Source organism: Balaenoptera physalus (genome assembly GCF_965194825.1).
Source record: "Balaenoptera physalus genome assembly, chromosome: 16".
Taxonomy (NCBI): domain Eukaryota; kingdom Metazoa; phylum Chordata; class Mammalia; order Artiodactyla; family Balaenopteridae; genus Balaenoptera; species Balaenoptera physalus.
Genome location: NC_138898.1, coordinates 24,633,571 through 24,652,612, shown reverse-complemented (window position 1 = coordinate 24,652,612; position 19,042 = coordinate 24,633,571). Strand labels below are relative to the sequence as shown.

The following is a 19,042-nucleotide window of genomic DNA, read 5'->3' as shown; positions in this document are numbered from 1 at the left end:
TACTCTATGCAGTAGGGACTGTTTCAGTCCCCATGTTATAGACAAGGAAACTGAGGCCCTAAACAGTTAAGTGACTTGCTTAAAGTGATAATGCCAGGAAGTGCTAGAACTAGGATTAGCTATGAGATCTGTGTCGACTGAAAAAAAAATGCACAACCTAAAAGTTAAGAGTTATGTTTTATTTGGTGGACAAAACTGAGGACTTAAGCCTGGGACACAGTATCTCAGATAGCTCTGAGAGACTGCTTCCAAAGAGGTAAGAGAGGAGCCAAGATATATAGTAGTTTTTGCAACAAAGACCATGTAGTTGGAACATCAAAAGATTACTGTTAATTAGAGAAAACCAGGTATCTCAAGTTAAGGAATTTAGCGCTTTTCTATGTATGGGAAGATGCAAGCGTCTGGGCTCTCTGAAATCATTCCTTTGATATGCACCTCAGCTATCTGGGCCTGTGCTTTCTCATCCTGAGCCTCCTCAGGGTGCACCTTCGGGGGTGGCTGCAGTGGCTGACCTCTAGATGGGGAGCATCCTGTTTCTATCCTGAGTTCCCTCGGGGCTCATCATAGGGGCAGCTGTAATGTGATGGCTTGAGGGCTGTGACACATTTGTTTACTGATTTTGCAGGTAACATTTTTTCATTGACATCTGTCTGACATCACAGCAGCCTGAGCTCTTACTCTGAACCACCTCTGATAGTACTGATTCTTCTTTTTCCTTGGGAAGCAAGTCCTGTCACCCAGGCCTCTTTTGGTGGAATAAGGAGAGTCGGAAGGGTCCTTGGGCAGCAAACCTCAAGAATTTCTAGTCTGGAGCATCTCATTGTTGACAAACACCAACAGTGAATAAGCAGGAGTACCTATTAACATCTGTTTGTTTTCCTTTTGAAAGCCTAATGAAGATGACTTCAGAGGGATGGAGTATTTTAATCAGCTCCTTCACCAAAGCCCCAACCTTTGAAGTAAAACCCAAGCTGCTCCACTAAACGAACATCAACCCTGCCCACAGACTTGAGTTTCCTGGCCAACACCCCAACAAGGACATCACAATACAATGGTCTGGGCTTTGTCCTGGTCTGTGGCTCTCAGAGTGTCCCAGGCAACCCTGGGCTGCCACAAAGGAAGTCAAAGGAGGGCAAGTAGAAGGAGTCAAGGGGACAAAGCAAATGAGGCCACTCCCTTCCGTGGGGGCACCTGCTCCACGTAAGTCTGGGGAGAGAGGTACCCACTCCCTTCCGTGGGGGCACCTGCTCCACGGAAGTCTGGGGAGAGAGGTACCTAGTTTACTTCCACTGTCCCTATCTTCTTATCAATCAATTTAATTTATTTTAAATTATGTGCTCATTGAAGAAACTTTGGGAAAAAACAGATATGAGGAGGAAATAAAAATTACTCATGAACTTACTCTGCAGAAACAAGTATTACTCTTTTGGAATCTCCTTCTATTTGTGTTGTAGTTTTAACATAGTTGAGATTATACTTTATTAAAATACACAATTTTGTATTCAGCTTTTAAAAAATAAATGTATCCTCACATAATTTACAATTATTTTCAAATATCATGTGCATGGGTAAACTGTATTTTCTTTAATTACATGGGCAAACCATGTTTTACTTAGCCATTCCTCTCTCTACTTTGAAGTATTTTCCAATTTTTCTAATCATTATAAATAATCCTGCAATTAATGACTTAGCATCATAAAGCTTGGTCTGTAATTCTGCACTACTTCAGGATAGGTTATCAAAATTAAAATTCATAAATCAAAAGAACAAACACTTGAAATACTGCCAAACTGCTTCCCAAGAGGTCTGTACTAATTTACAAGTCAACTTGCCATGTGGGAAAATGCCAGTTTGATAGCACTTTGCCAGACCTGAGAATTATCTTCTAAAATCTTTGCCAATTTGAAAGGGAATAAAAAAACCACTTCTTTGTTATTTCAATTTGCTTTTCTTTATTAGTTATCTAAGGAGTTGAATATTTTTTCATAGTTTTTAGTCATTTAGATCCCTTCTTTTGTGAATTCTCCCAACTGTTTTCTTCTTTAAATAAAGAGTGAATTATTCCTTCATGAATTTTATTAAATATCTAATTATGTGGTACAAATGTGAAATATAGAAATATGACCTGCAGATTTTATAACTGAACTTTGTATATACTGCTAATAGGGATTACTAATATATTCAAAGAGAATAGTTCAGAGACCTAACTAAAATAAAATTCTTCAAATATTTTAACAGATTAGAAATGTTACTTGCAACGGTCTCTACTTACAGCTGCCAACAATGGAAAATAACTTAAGTGTCCAGCAAAAGGGAAGGCCTGGGACCCCATGACAAATATACCTGAGGAATGGAAGTGGAGGTGGGGTAGGGTGGGATGATAAAAGACTTTTACTTCCCATTTCATACGTTTGAATTTCTTTTATTTTTACCAAGTACTTGAACTACTCTTAAAATTTTAAAAACTTAAATTTTGATGTAAAGAAATTAACAAATGTGACTAATGTCATTCATGATTCATATGAAACAAGTAATAAAATTAAAACAAAACTGTGCATACAATATTACAAAAATGTTCATAAAATTCATTTGACAGAAATCTAGAGTGACATAATAAAAAAAATTTTTTTCTGCGGAACCAAAAACAATGTGGCTGCAAAGGAGTTACGTATAACTTTTTTACATTTTTTTTCCCCCAAACAAAATCGTTCCATTGACTTAAAGGGTCTTTTGAAAGATGTTCTTAAAATGGCATACTTTACGTTTTTGTGTGAGACTTCCATTGTACACACCTCAGAGAGCATGTCTTTAGTCTTTCTACCTTTGTGCTCGGCTATTTTAAAGGTGACATTTCCAAAGGCCAGTGCTCAATCCCTTCTGCCAGGCTGCCTCATACAGTCCTTACTTTAATGGACACCAGGCACCTTGATAAATGAGTCTACCTGAGCTGGACACTCTGGAAACAGGAACTGAGGCAGGGGATGTTCACAGACAGCAAAGAGTCATTTCAAGTAACTTGATAATAAGTTAAACTAAATGACCTACAGAAAGACTAACTACAACCACTCCAAGCGAAGCAATGTCTTATGAAGACCTAAGTCATTCCCATGTGCCACCCTAGAAAAGGTAAGAAAACTCTAAGTAAAAGGTCCTATGTACAACTTTTGAGTCTTTATTTCCTAAGTGTGCAAACTATTCAGCAATAATGTAGGGAAATAAGAGCTCTCATACACTTCTTATGACAGTATAAGTTGGTAAAACTCTTGAAGGCAATTTAGTGATAAATTTCAGAAATCCTAAAGAAGGCATACACCCAGTGACACAATAATTCTATTTCTAGGACTTTAGAGTAAGAAAATAATTGAACATGAGTGTGACAATTACTGTTAGAAATTATATTAGAAAATTAACTGTATGGGAATTCCCTGGCAGTCCAGTGGTTAAGACTCAGCACTTTCACTGCCGTGGCCCGGGTTCGATCCCTGGTTTGGGAACTAAGATCCCACAAGCTGCATGATGCGGCCAAAAAAATTTAAAAATTAAAAATTAAAAAAAAGAAAGAAAATCAACTATAGTATTATTTAAACAGCTGAACACTGGGAAATTAACTAGATATTTAATAGTATAAGTTGGTTAAAGAATTTCTATTTATTCATCAACACAACGGAACAGTAAGCAGCCATGAAAAATGACAGACTAAATGTTTACTGACATGTGGTAGACTGTATTTTTGGCCCCAATTCTTAACCCCTCCCTATGTCCAGGCTCTTTGCCATATAACTTTGCAGTGTCCCCCCATTGTGGACAGGATGGAAATACCCACCCCTGAGATCAGCCATGTGTTATGTTTTGATCAATGCAATATAAGCACATGTGATACAACCAGAAACGTCAAAAGCTCAAGCCTCATTGGGCTTGTTCGCAGTTGTGTCTCTCCCATCACTATGAGAAGAATATGCCTAAATTAGTCCCCTGGTCCATGAGGATGACAGACATGTGGCGAAGAGCCCAGCCTAGATGAGCCAACTACAGTCAGCTGCTGATGCATGAATGAGCCCTGATGAAACCAACAAACTGTCTAGCCATATCCAACCTAGATCAGCTGACACCTATCTGACTTACAGACACATGAGCTAAGTAAATGCGTATTGTTGTTTTAAGCCACTGAGTTTTGGAGTGCTTTGTCAAATAACATTTTTGTGACGACAGTTAACTGATACAATATTTAAAAGTGTAAAAGAAAAATGAGGGAAAAATCTGGAGATATATACCTCCAATGCTAATAGACTTCTAGTGAAAAATGGTAGGTTAATCACATGTATATCATCTTTCCCTCCAAAACCTCACTAAAATGACAATAAAGCATTAAAAATAGTCTTAAACAACAAATTAACAGAAGAGATTATAGCAAAATAAATTTTAACATAATAGTGGAAACATTAAAAGCAGGAGGAAGAGGGATAAATGATTGAGCAATATGGAAGAAATTACAGCTCAATGGCCTGCAGAGAGGAATACCAATAAAAATCAGGCCAATTCACCCCATACAACTTCTGAGAGATCCAGCACCTTGAAGGTATCAGATACTATGGCAGGTGGGGGTAAGTTACAGAGATGAGAATCAAGCTGAACGTTTGTATACAGACCAGCCAGAACCCCAGGTCTCACCTCAACTATGTGCAGCCAGGTGAACACCCCTACATACCCCATCCTTCTAACATTCTTAAATAATAAGCAGACAGCCAAGGATCACCATAAATAAGAGAAAATCTACCCATATGAAAGACAGAGCCCAAGACAAATAGAAAAAAAAAAGGCGGGGTGGGGAGGGGGGAGAGAATCCAGGAAGACAAAGAGATTATGCTTAGAACAAATGGAAACTGAAAACAAAAACAAAACCAAGAAAACTCAGAGAGATAAGAGAGAATATCGTGGTGATAAAATAATAATGATGCTTCAAAGAAACAACTGGAGACCAAGAAAGAACTTAAATCAATAGAAAATAAAACATACAAATTAGATCAATCCAAAAAGTCCAATATCCAATAGGCATCCCAAACGAGAGGACAGAGAAAACAGAGAGGAGAGAGAATTTGAAAAACAGTACCGGAATATCTTCTAGAACTAAAGGACACTAGTCTCTATTTTGAAAGGGCCTACCAAGTACCCAGTAATGAATGAAAAAAGAACCAAGTAGACATAGCATCATGAAATTTCAAAATACTGAGGATAAAAAGAAGATCTTAAATCTTTCAAAGAAAAAATTAGGTTACATATAGTGGCTTCAAACTGCCCAACAGCAACCGGGATGCTAGAACACAGTGAAGCAATGCCTTCAAAATTCTGAAGGAAAATTTTTTCTGATCTAGAATTCTATACCTTGCCCCAACTATTAATTTGGTGCTAAGTTAGAAAACACATTTTTTCATGTGTGGAATGATTCAAAATACGTATCTCACACACCCTTTCTTAGAAAACTACTAGAGGAAGTACTTTAGCAAAACCAAGGAAACAAATCAATAAACGAAAAAAGGAATCTAGGAAAGAAGGGATACAATACAAGAGAATTATAAGGAAAAGTTCCAGTATGACAGCTTTGCATCAAGACCACACAACAACCAGGACAGACTGGTACAGGATGAAGGATGTGTGAGGCAGATCTCCAGAAAAATAATGGAACCAATAAACTATCTGATGTACTTAAGCATTTGTTTAAAAACTACAGACCTACTTTGTTTTACTGTACTTTGCAGATATTGTGTTTTTTACAAATTGAAGATCTGTGGCAACCCTGCATTAAGTAAGTCTATCAGAGCCATTTTTCCAACAGCATTTGCTCACTTTGTGTCTCTGTGTCACATTCTGGTAATTCTTGCAATATTTCAAATTTTTTCATTATTATTATGTTTGTTATGGTGATCTGTGATCTTTGATATTACTCTTTTAATTGTTTGGGGGCACCACATGCCCATAATATGGCAAACAACTGATAAGTGTTGTCTGTGTTCTGACTATTTCACAGACTAGTTGTTCCCCCACTTCTCTCCCTCTCCTCAGGCCTCCCTATTCCTTCCTAATATTGAAATTAGGCCAATTAATAACCATACAATGGTCTCTAAGTGTTCAAGTCAAAGGAAGTGTTGCATACTTCTCACTTTAAATCAAAAGCTAGAAATAGGGCTTCCCTGGTGGCGTAGTAGTTAAGAATCCGCCTGCCAATGCAGGGGACACGGGTTTGAGCCCTGGTCCAGGAAGATCCCACATGCCGCGGAGAAACTAAGGCCATGCTCCACAACTACCAAGCCTGCGCTCTAGAGCCTGCAAGCCACAACTACTGAAGCCCGCATGCCACAACTACTGAAGCCCGTGTGCCACAACTACTGAAGCCCGTGCACCTAGAGCCCGTGTTCCGCAACAAGAGAAGCCACTTCAATGAAAAGGCTGCTCACCGCAACAAAGAGTAGCCCCCGCTTGCCACAACTAGAGTAAGCCCACGCGCAGCAACGAAGACCCAACGCAGCCAAAAATAATAAATAATTTTTTAAAATTTTTTTTAAAAAAGCTAGAAATAATTAAGCTTAGTGAGGAAGGCACGTCGAAAGCTGGGATAGTATGAAAGCTAGGCCTCTTGCACCAGTTAGCCTAGTGGTAATGCAAATGTAAAGTTCTTGAAGAAAATTAAAAGTGCTACTCCAGTGAACACATGAATGATAAGAAACCAAAACAGCCTTATTGCTGATATGGAGAAAGTCTGAGTGGTCTGGAGAGAAGATCAAACCTGCCACAACATTCCCTCAAGCCAAAGCCTCAACCAGAGTAAGGCCCTAACTTTCTTCAATTTTATGAAGGCTGAGAGAGGTGAGGAAGCTATAGAAGAAAAGTTTGAAGCTAGAAGAGATTAGTTCATGAGGTTCAAGGAGAAAAGCCTGTCTCCAGACCATAAAAGTGCAAGGTGAAGTCGCAAGTGCTGATGTAGAAGCTGCAGCAAGTTATCCAGAAGATCTACCTAAGACAATTAATGAAGGTGGCTACACTAAACAACATATTTTCCATGTAGACGAAACAGCCTTATTTCAGAAGAAGATGCCATCTAGGACTTTCATAGCTAGAAAAGAGAAGTCAATGCCTGGCTTCAAAGCTTCAAAGGATGGGCTGATTCTCTTATTAGGGGCTAATTTTTTTTATCAATAAAGTATGTTTAAGTTAAGCTATGTACATTTTTTTAGACATAATGCTATTGCATACTTAACAGAATATAGTATAGTGTAGACATAACTTTTATCTGTGCTGGGAATCCAAAAAATTCGTGTGACTCACTTTATTGCAATATTTGCTTTATTGCTGTGATCTGGAACCAAACTCACAATATCTCTTAGGTATGCCTGTATTGTTAGGCACTTGAAAGATCTAGCAGAGCAATTGGGGGGAAAAAAGTGATTGGTACAGAAAGATAAAGCAAAACAAAAACAAAAACAAGCAAAAAACCCCCAATTATTAACCTCAGAAAAAATAAAAGGTTGTACAAGAAAGAAAAAAATAACCATAGTTATTACTTTTCCCAACAGTGAATAACACATATACTGTCATAAAATATAGGTACCAACTACTGATTTAATCAAAGCTGTGACATAACTTCTCTAGGAAAACCAGGTAAAGGGGAAGTGAAGATATTGGTAAAAGAAAGCTAAATCTTTATCTCCCATAATAAGAATACAATAGATAATGTCTAAAATTTATAATTCATGAAACAGCAATACGAGGTCTTATTTAGAAATATGGAAATAAATACTAGCAAAAAAAAAAAGTAGTTCCTTCAAAGAAGTTGAACTAGGGATGGGAAGAAAGGGGCAGAACACTGCTATTCTCATTGTAAGCCTTTTAGAAGTTTTTGTTTTTTGTTTAAACTATGTTAACAGTGACTCTCTGAGTGGTAGAATTTCAGGATGTTTTAATTAATTTTTTTCTCTTGGCTTACCTAAATTTTCTATAAAATTACTTGTGTAATTTTAAAAAATGTTTTTAAATGTTGTATTTTTTTTTTTTAATTTTATTATTTATTTATTTATTTATTTTATTTATGGCTGTGTTGGGTCTTCGTTTCTGTGCGAGGGCTTCCTCTAGCTGCGGCAAGCGGGGGCCACTCTTCATCGCGGTGCGCGGGCCTCCCACTAGCGCGGCCTCTCCCATTGCGGAGCACAAGCTCCAGACGCGCAGGCTCAGCAACTGTGGCTCACGGGCCCAGCCGCTCCACGGCATGTGGGATTTTCCCAGACCAGGGCTCGAACCCGTGTCCCCTGCATTGGCAGGCAGACTCTCAACCACTGCGCCACCAGGGAAGCCCTGTATTTTTTTTTTTTCTTAAATCCACAGCATAAGTGTTACAAAAGCCTGCACAAATTAGGGACTGAACTTTGTACTTTCCTTTGGGGCCTTACCTTTTATCGTGGTCAAAATGAAGAAAGCAATGAGGGTGTTGTTGATGGCGCAGGTAGACTTGGCAACACAAGACAAGATCGTGTAGGGATTTAAGAGATAGCTGGGGAAAAACACACATATTTGGCATTAGTAATCCTGGTCAAAGGACCAGGGAGTCCTGGCCACCATAGCCAGGAAGTTCAAGAGGTTTACTAAAACCATACTCAAGGGAAGGCAACTTCTTAGAAATAAGTTTTCCTAAGTAAAAGAGGATGGAGTGGGGTTGTGGCCAGTGAGTAAAAGGCACTGAACATTCACTGCCTATTCTGTGCTATGTGTTATATGGAAAACCATCATATTTCATCACCACGGATCCTGTAAACCAGCTATTACATCATTCCCATTTTGCAGATGAGGAAACTGAGACTCAGTGGTTAAGTAGCCTAAGGCTTTACAAGCTAATAAATACATTCAAAATCAGGTCTTTCTGGCAATAAGCCTACATTTTTTATTACTTCAGGCTTCAAAAATGATAAAAATTCTACCAATTCCCACAGAGCCATATATTTTAGGAATGGCTACAGTTATCTCTGAAAACCAGGAAAGTACTGTTTCCTCAATCAGGTTCCTAACCTCTGACATAGGCTACCCCATTCAAGAGGTGAGAGCAGCTTAAGTTTAGTCCTCTTGGCAGCCAAGCTATATCCACCAAGCCAGACCCAAAGGGCAGAATAAGTATCTGCTGAATTCAGTAAGCTAGTGGCCACTGAACTTCACAGGACAACCTGAACTTCCACTGGGAAGGAATTAAACTGAAACAGTCTTTTCCTGAGGTGGGAAGGAATGGACTGAAAAAATAAATTTGAAATGCTGAATAGGGAAATCTTATACAGTCATAACTGTGTTTTTATTTATTTTTATCTTGCTTCCACAAAAGATTTGAGGCAGCTCAAATGAGAACAGATAATAAAAAGTGAGAGCAAAATTAAAATAGAAATAAAGAATCAAGACCAGGGAAAGCATAAATAAAAGGAAAAAGTAAAGGCTAGGGAAAGAAGAACAAATGGGTCTTCTACAACACTGTAGTAATCAGCTTTAAATCTGGCTCTGAGTTTCCTGGCAGACAAAGTGAAAAGGGAGACCAGTTACATAATTCTGATTATCAGATAGGAAGAAACATACCAGTGTCTCAGGGAGAGATTATAATTATTATGCGCAAATAAAGACCTTAAATCCAATACCTCTCAGAGCTGTAAGATTAGCAGTTCTAAAGCCAAAGGCCCAGAAATTGTTGATTTTTTTTTTCAGCAATTACAGATAGGCTTGTTCTACAACCTTTAAAGAAATGGCTGCTGCTATTACAAAACTACCCCCTGGAGACATAGGAGTCCATAAGGGATTCATAATGTTGCCAAACCTCTGGTTCTATTAGGTAGTTCCCACCAATATTTCTGAAATACATAGATATGAACCGATACCTCAAATGTGTTTGGTGGGAGGAGAAAAAAAGCCATTTCTAAATAGCAGGTGATGTTCAAGAAGCAGCTACGCAGCCACCTATCTGGAATACTGAATAGGAGAGTCACACACAAGGCAAAGGGTTGAATAAACTGTCCTCATAAGGCCCCTTCTAAATCTGAAGCTTTAAGGTCATGTTTTTCCATGAGGAAACTTGTCTGCCTTGTTTTACTGTGTATCCTTAGGAACTAGTATGTTATTAACATTTACTATTAGTTGACTGAATAATTATTCCCATTTGCCTATCTCAGGAATATAAACAGGAATAACCTGAAAGAATTAAAGTTACAGGCAGCACTGGTACTCCTAGAGAATTCTTTCATAGAGCCTCAGTAAGTTCCACTCTCTCATACTGGTCATCCAGCTGGGATGGGTCTGTTTGGTACTTTTCTTCAGTTTTCTGAACTACAAACGGGAGACTAAATTGTACATGAAACATAGGAGTTGCTTGAAATAACTGCTGCATAAAGATCAGAATTTTATGCAATCCATATATCACAACTGGAAAACTTTTTTTTTTTTTTTTTTTTTTTTAGAAACACTGGTTACAAGGAGGCTGGAACCAGATCAGCATCGAGTGAAAAAGCATTTGTGAAGGGTCGATTGTGCGTGTGCTTGTGTGAGGCTTTGTCCCAACAGAGACAGGATGGCTCTGTCTCTTTTCCTGGCCAGAACCCCAGTTGTGCAACAGAACTATAGCAAATACTTGATGACTAAGACTGCAAATCTCCAAAAATACAACAAACAACATGAGAAAGTCTCATCAGATTTTCCTCACATTTGTTGGCACTGAGCCCTGTTTTGTCAGAGAATACTTACAAGAGGGCCACTTTCAGAGGGATGTAACGCATTTCCATAGGGGTTCGGATGAGTTCGGCCACATCTGGGGCATACTGGTCTAGTTCTAGGAGGAGTTTCTGCTTTTTAAACTGGAAAAAAAAAAGACAAAACACATGAAACAAATAACTTCGCATTGCTTTTAGGATGAAGACAAAAGTTCTTCCATGGCCCACGTGGCCTGCCTGACCTGGCCCTACCTCTCCAGGGTCATTTCACGCCTGCTACCCACACCTCTCACTTTCTGGGTTCAAGCAACATGAACGTGCCACTGCCCTCCTGCTCCCAGGTCTTTGCATTTAACCTAGAACAAACAACCTCTTCTTCTCTTTCCCTAGTTAACTCGCACATAATCTTTAGATCTTAGTTAAATCGTCACTTCCTCAGGAAGGCACACTCACTGCCCTGACTGTAAAAATCTCATAACACTGTTCACAGTTAGAACTTTTTTATTAATTTATGTGACTGACTATCTTTCTCCTTCACTATACTATAAGTTCCATGAGGGCAGAGACCATGTTTATTTGCCAATACCTGGCACAGTGAGCAAACAATAAATATCCGTTGAATGGCTAAATGAATGATTGAATGGCAAAGCAGTTTTTAGTCATTTTTAAGAGTTATCATCAGTGGCCTAAGGATTCCAAAGTTCCATCAAAGCAAAATATTTTCATGCAAAGTGGAACGATCCCCTGAATATCACAGTGTCCTGGGTTTTCTTCCGAGCTCTCCTGTTTCAAGTTTTTGACTTCCACAGAGGAAGTGGGAAATGACCATGATGAAGAGAAGGAGGAGGAAGGCTGGGTGTGGCTGGGCAGCTGGATAATTTAGAGGGAGTGAGATGGTGGTGGAAAGCTCTTGCCTTCCCCTGTGTGTGTCCCAACAAGTTCATGGGTGTGTTCCAGAATGAAAAAAAGTTAGGCAACCCTATAAGCAAACATGGGTCACACTACAGATAGAAAAAGCCTCTGAACCCCAAATGGGTAGCCCTGCTGATTTAATGATCTTAGATAGTATAAAATCAATGCTGCAACCTATTATAAAACACAGTAATTCAGAGAAGCCAAAGTAGTGTGTGATTAAAGATTTAAGGATGAAAACACAGATGGCAGCAGAATACTGCATTACACCATTTACATAAAGTTAAAAGCATGCAAAATAACACTATATGTTACCTAGGTATATTTACAAATGCACAAAAAGTTAAGGCCATGTGTGGGAATGATAAACACTAAATTCAGAACAGTGGTAACTGGAGAGAAGGAGAGTAAGGAGACGAAAGTATCAGAGAGAGGCAACTATATGTAAAATGTTTTATTTTTTAAGCTGAAATAGGTTCACAGTATGTATTATTCTTTATATATTTTTGCATGTCTTAGATATTTTGGATATTTAAATTTTTAAACTAAAAAAAATTTTTTTAAGAGCCATCTTTCAGTTCAAAAGAAAATCCCAGGATCATCACAGAAATACAGGTAACCACAGATTTCTTCCAGAGGTTTAGGTAGAGGCTTAATCAAAAAACCTGAACAAACTTCAAAAGCCTCCCTTTGATCATCTCTGGGAGTCCAAGTTAAGTGGTGGGAATTATCATCAGTAAGGTTTATGCTGCCATTCACAGCTGGGGTTGTTTAATTAAAAGGGCAAAATATAAACTAAGGTGTTTTTATTAGAGAGAAGGGGGCTGGCTTAGCAAACAAAGCAGTTAATGAGGACAGCTGCAGCAGTGGTGGAAGGATGGAGGCCCCACTAGCTAAGGGTTCTGGAGTTCTACTGCAAAAAGAAGGCCACCTGGAGGGTGTGAGATCCACAAAGAAAGCTGTTAAAAGGAAACAGGGAGTTCACCCAGGAGCAGCCAGAGAGACAGATGGGAATACAGGCCCATTCCCCAGGCTGGAAGACAGCCAGCAGGACTACAGTAAGAGATGCAGGCAGTTAAACAGGGATGTGTAGGCCCTGGGCAAAGGTGACACTGTGCCAACTAGGAAAGAATACTTCCTTGTAACCCCAATCTTCCAAAATACTTTAAAACAGAAAGATTTTATGAAAGGAGAGTCTCCACGAGAGAAGGGCAGTCAGGTCAGCAGTCTCTAGATTCGATGCTACCTTTCTTTTTGTCTCCCCCAATCTCACCAGCACAGGTGCCATTATGCCTGGCCTTAGAACTCAATATTGACTCAGATCCCCTAAGCACAGACAAAATCCCTTTAAAACATCCCCATGCATCCAGTTAGAGACAAGAAAGTGGCTAAAAACTAAGGAAAATTAAACACACACACACACCAAGAAAATATTAGAAGTATAAAAATAAATGAGGGGCGTCCCTGGTGGTGCAGTGGTTAAGAATCCGCCTGCCAGTGCTGGGGACACGGGTTCGAGCCCTGGTCCGGGAAGATTCCACATGCCCGCAGAGCACCTAAGCCCGTGCACCACAATTACTGAGCCTGCGCTCTAGAGCCTGCGAGCCATAACTACTGAAGCCTGCACGGCACAACTACTGAAGCCCACGCGCCTAGAGCCCGTGCTCCGCAACAAGAGGATCCACCACAATGAAAAGCCCGCGCACCACAACGAAGAGTAACCCCCGCTCGCCGCAACTAGAGAAAGCCCATGCACAGCAATGAAAACCCAACACAGCCAAAAATAAATAAGTAAATAAATAAGGTTAAAGAGTACAATTTAAAATCCAAAGATAGGTATATTTCTAGGTATATTCAGCAGCCTCAACAACAATGAGATTTAAAGCAGGAGAGGTTTAAAGTGACCTAAAAAGTAATTACCTGAATGTGTTACCTTTGTAATCATTAATCAGCTTTTCCATATGTATGTTATATTTTAGCAGAAATTTTTGAATTAAAAAAAATCTCCAGGGTGGAGTTTTCCTTCCCTTTTACCCACTACCCCACGCAGCCATTTCCCTGTCCCTTGAAAGGTTGATTTTTGCAAGGACATAATTCCCCTACTCCAAATAAAGAGATTCTTCTAATCACTGAAGCTGTGTCTACACCCCTTTGCATCCCCAAAACCTATAGGTGGGGGGACGAATATTCCACCCCCACTGTATCTGCAACTGTTAGCCTCAGCATATTCCAAATTCAGGAACCTATCCTCCAAATTCACAACCCTCTAAGCATAGTAGGGGATACAGGTTTTTATCACTCCCTATCAAACTACCTGCAGCTTTCTAACATGAATTCTGAGTTCCAAATAAGCGCAGTCTCAGCAAAGGACAGACTAGACTAACGTTGCTTTTGTCAAGTGAGGCAGATGTAAAATGTCATGAGAATCAACTGGTCACAATCAATCAGCATTCATATTCCACATGCTCAAGTTGGAGATTGGGGTGGGGCTGCAGTCTTCCCTCTCTGCACCATAGTTTACTAGGATGCATTTGGGTGCAGACACACCTTCATTACCAGGGATAAAAAGTCTCAAATTCTAGCAAAACTAAAATACTTCCAGACTATATGATATGGGCCCATTCTGACAAACTGGGAAAGATTTGGGGGAAGATGTGTTAATATTCTATCCAAATCAACAGTAGTATATTAGTATCATCAAAGTCTGACATTTAGAATGAGTTAATTTTTGATACAGGGTAAATGAAACTCTTATTCTAACCAAGAAACCTAATGTTCTAGTAGGCTGAATTCTGAGGATGGAGAAGCAAAACTATTCCAAATTTTTATTTGGTGATAAAGTTTTATCTTGGTGATAACAGATAGCACACCCTGCCTTGGTGTTCTCAAAACCAGGGTATTGACAATAGCTCATTCGGTTTTCTCTCTCCCTCTTTAAATCACACAAAGAAAAAAAAAGAGATCTCTATATGTTTCCATATAAAGTCAGAAATAACTAAGAAATGAATTAAAATTACTGGTGTACTAAATTAAAAGTATCTCTTCTATTGACACTGAAGCTGACTTTGTTAAGAAACTCACTGAAACCTAGTTTCATTACTTCCCCATAAGCTTCTCCTCCCATTAAAAATTGTTTTAATTGGAGTATATGACAGCTGATCAGTAAAAAAAAAAAGGAATGCATATGATGGTAGCATCTCTAATCAACTTTCATTAAAACACATTTCAGAAAAAAAAACCTAACACATTTGTTTTATATTTTGTTTGAAAAGATCTGATTGTGTTCTTAGATGAAAGCTACCAAAACCCCCTTAGATATTCACATATATCCCATATATACATATGTACACGCTATTTTTTTCTCCAGTGTTTTATATTTAAAACTTTCAAACTACAGAAAAGTTGAAAGAATAATTTAATAAAACACGTAGATCCACCAACTGTTAACGTTTTGCCACATTTTCTTTATCTCTACACACACACACACACACACACACACACACACACACAGACACACACACAGAGACAAAAGCACACATGGGAACCATTTTTCTTCCAGAACCATTTGAAAGTAAGTTGTAAATATCATGACCCTTCACCCCTAAATTTTTTTAATAGATTTTTTTTATAAAACTTTTATTTGTTCTGACTTAAATCCAGAATATATAAAGAAAACTTAAAACTCACTAATAAAAAGATAATAAGCCAATAAAAATGGGAAACAAGTTGATCAGACTCTTTACAAAAGAAAATATATAAATGGCAAATAAACAAATGAAAATATGCTCAACATCATTAGTCACTAGGGAAAAGCAAATTAAAAACACAAGGAGATACCACCGGTGACATGCCCACTAGGATGCTGAAATTAAAAGTACCAAGCACACTATGATAGGCAGACTAGTGGCCTCCAAAGATGTCCATTCTAATGACTGAAACATGTGAATCAATCCGTCTTGTTGTAACAGTCCCCAAATAAGTCTTCATTATTGTTCTTTTATCCAGTAAATGCTTGTCCTTCCTTCCATCTATTTCCTTCTTAGACACATTTTTTGATCATTCTTTTAATGAAGGTCTGTGAGTGGCAAATTCTCTACATTATTTTTTTTATCTTAAAATCAGAAAGATGATTTTAATCTTATTTCTCAATAAAATAATAACATACATTTGTAAAGCAAACAATTTTAAGAATATTTCTCTAAAGGCTTTCTGGAATTCCTAAAGGAAATTCATCTATTTTAGAAAGAAAATTCCAAGGAATTATGGAAAACAACATAAAATTATCAAGTAGCCCCCTCCCCCTACAACACACAGTAATCATTCTGGTACAAAGCACTTTTTTTTTTTTATACAGCAGGTTCTTATTAGTCATCAATTTTATACACATCAGTGTATACATGTCAATCAATCCCAATCACCCAGTTCTCATAGATGAGATAATGAGGGTTTTTAAAAATTAATTAATTTATTTATTTTTGGCTGCGTTGGGTCTTTGTTGCTGCACGCGGGCTTTCTCTAGTTGCGGCGAGCAGGGGCTACTCTTTGTTGCGGTGCGCAGGCTTCTCATTGCAGTGGCTCCTCTTGTTGTGGAGCACAGGTTCTAGGCACAGTAGTTGTGGCTCGCGGGCTCTAGAGCGCAGGCTCAGTAATTGTGGCACACGGGCTTAGTTGCTACGTGGCATGTGGGATCTTCTCGCAACAGGGATCAAACCCATGGCCCCTGCACTGGCAGGTGGATTCTTAACCACTGCGCCACAAGGGAAGTACCACCCCTAAATATTTTAGCAGGTAACTTCAAAGGAAAAAGACTGGAGTTTACATACACAAACTACCTTGGGAGAAGAAAATAACCACTGCTATTTTATTTCTGAATTCCTCTGCTTATAAATCTCATGCCCAGTTATTTCATCTCTGGCCTTCTAGGGAATCCTGTTAAAGCATTTTACATCAGCCCTAAAATTTTCCTTTCTTTTCTTTTCCAGCTTTCTTGAAATATAATTGACATATAGCATTGTATATGTTTAAGGTATACATGATGATTGGATATATTATACATATATATTGCAAAATGATTACCACAATAAGGTTAGTTAACACACCTATCACCTCACATAACTACGTGTGTGTGTGTGTTTGTGTGTGTGTGTGTGTGTGTGGTGAGAGTATTTAAGGTCTACTCTCTTAGCAACTTTCAAGTATACAATACGATATTGTTAACTAGAGTTACTATGCTGCACAGTAGATCCCTGGAACTTAATCATCTTACAACTGGAAGTTAGTACCTTTGACCAACATCTCCCCATTTCCCCCACCCCCCAGCCCCTGGCAACCATCAAGCTACTCTCTATTCCTATGAGTTTGACTTTTTTAGATTCCACATATAAGTGAGATCATATGGTATTTGTCTTTCTCTGTCTAACTTATTTTACTTAGCAAAATGTCCTCAAGGTTCACCCATGTTGTCACAAATGCTCCATTAGCTTAAGATGTATACTCCCTGGTCTTAGTGATGTTAAGTCTCTAATATGTAGTTCTTAATCCTTTAAGGGGGGGAATCAAGGACTCCTTGAACACTGATAGCAACTATGGACTTACTTCTTGGAAAAAATGATATATGCACATACACAATTTTTCATACCATTTCAAGGGCTTTATAGACCCATTAAGCCTATAAATGGACCCCAAATTAAGAACCCTCAGTCCAGATATTTTAAAAATCTCTTTGAGGTCTAAAATTCCAGAATTCACCCACTTTATGTTACTGATGACCAGTGCACAGAAAGGCAGACTGCTAATTCTGGTTCTATTACTTGGTAACAGAAGTGAAAATGAACCACAAACAGACACCACCAATGGAATGCAGCCTTCACTCACCCCAGTCTAAATCCTCTCAGTGGCTCCCAGCCAGTCAATGAGGACTGCAGACAATTTTTAAAATAACTACATGGATACTACACATGGTTAATCTGTTAACTCTCTAAGAACCCAGGAAAATGAGAATGGTCCCACTACACAATTCTCCTTGGCTATTACATATGGTTTTCAACAGGTATTTAATACATGCCAAATTTTCCAATTAAGATTGCTCTCTGCAGGGAAATAGAAACTACACTGGGAATCCAGTTTTACCTTGGATGGGCATAAGACAGTGAGTTAAAAGCTGTATTCATTTTCTTTTGGAAAGAAAAACTGGTGAAAAGAATGGAAGATTTTTAAGGGTCTTCATTAGTATAACAGTAGTTCAACCCCATTTGCTCCAAAAAGTCTGAACCTGGATAGGTGAGTAGATATTAAGCCACGAAGATTAAGCTGACCTTTCTATATCTATTAGTAAAGCTGTCTTATTGGTTTGGGTTTGGTCATTCCAGGGATGGCTGAACAAGCCAGAAGCTTCACTCCCACTTCTTAGGATTTTAAGACAGCTGATCTTTAAGTACACGACCTTTGATTTTTTTGTGATAACAGAGATCAGCAGGCTACCGAATTTCACTGGTTTTGTCCCACCCACTGACTACTCACCACAACTTTATTGAAGTCCTGGATTGCAAAATACAGGGCAATGGCAGTGAGTACATCAGTTATCTGTCAAGAGAAAGAGAAATAAAAGGAAATGAACCTAATTAGTATAGGAGTAATGGAATGCTGCCAGAGTCTGGAGTTTTTGGATGGTGATGGACTATCCAGTACTGAATTCTTACATTCAGGTAGAACCTCAACCCTCACTTTGACTACAAAGATAAAGCCTCTTCAGGGAGCTCTGACCAGAAAACTCTGAGGACTAGGACCCACTGAGGCTTACATCAGTTTGGTGTCCCACATCTGCTCTGTAATCGCAAGTTAGTTAAGTTTTCTATAAAATGAGAATAATACCCACTGCTTTGCAGGCCTGATGCAGGTCAAGTACTTAGCACACAGTAAGCCCTCAACAAGCCACAGCCATTATAATTATTAATGAAGACCTCAGTGGACCTCCTACTTGACCCAGATTTTCAACTCTAGATTAGGCAAGTATTTCAAATTACTACACTCAAAACATAGCCCTGTTTTCTCAATTTTTAAGGTTCTTGCCCTTAAAGTCTCATCTGGCCTATGTCCTCTGCACAGAATGTCTTGGCAGAATGCTTAGGAAATTCAGGATGCCCTCTATACTGGCACCACAATTAAAGCCAATCATAGAACCTTGAAGCTAGAAATTCAAGACTACATAGTCCAGAAATCAAATTTTAAAAGTATAAGGAATTGGAACTGGTCAGATGCCAGAGACTACTCCTCACACATCCATAATACTATCACAGTTCCATGAATTCACATTTAAGATAGCTTTTTGCTTTTATGTTCTGAGAAACTCCTGAGCTCCTAAAATAGATTTTTTTTCCCTTAAAAACAAGAAGATAAAAGACTCTAAAATTAGG

At 38.6% G+C, this 19,042-nt stretch overlaps 1 protein-coding gene across 6 annotated transcripts in view; it reads right to left on the bottom strand.

The window, feature by feature from the left end:
- Positions 1-19,042, bottom strand: part of PIGU (phosphatidylinositol glycan anchor biosynthesis class U) — a 106,382-nt gene that overhangs the window by 62,591 nt on the left and 24,749 nt on the right. For all 6 annotated transcript variants that reach the window (XM_082432207.1, XM_082432208.1, XM_082432205.1 and 3 more), the window contains 3 exons: positions 18,150-18,212; positions 10,753-10,862; positions 8,436-8,536 (listed from right to left, as the gene is read on the bottom strand). In XM_082432207.1, the coding sequence (XP_082288333.1) occupies positions 8,436-8,536; positions 10,753-10,862; positions 18,150-18,212 (274 nt within the window). The remainder of the gene's footprint in view (positions 1-8,435; positions 8,537-10,752; positions 10,863-18,149; positions 18,213-19,042) is intronic.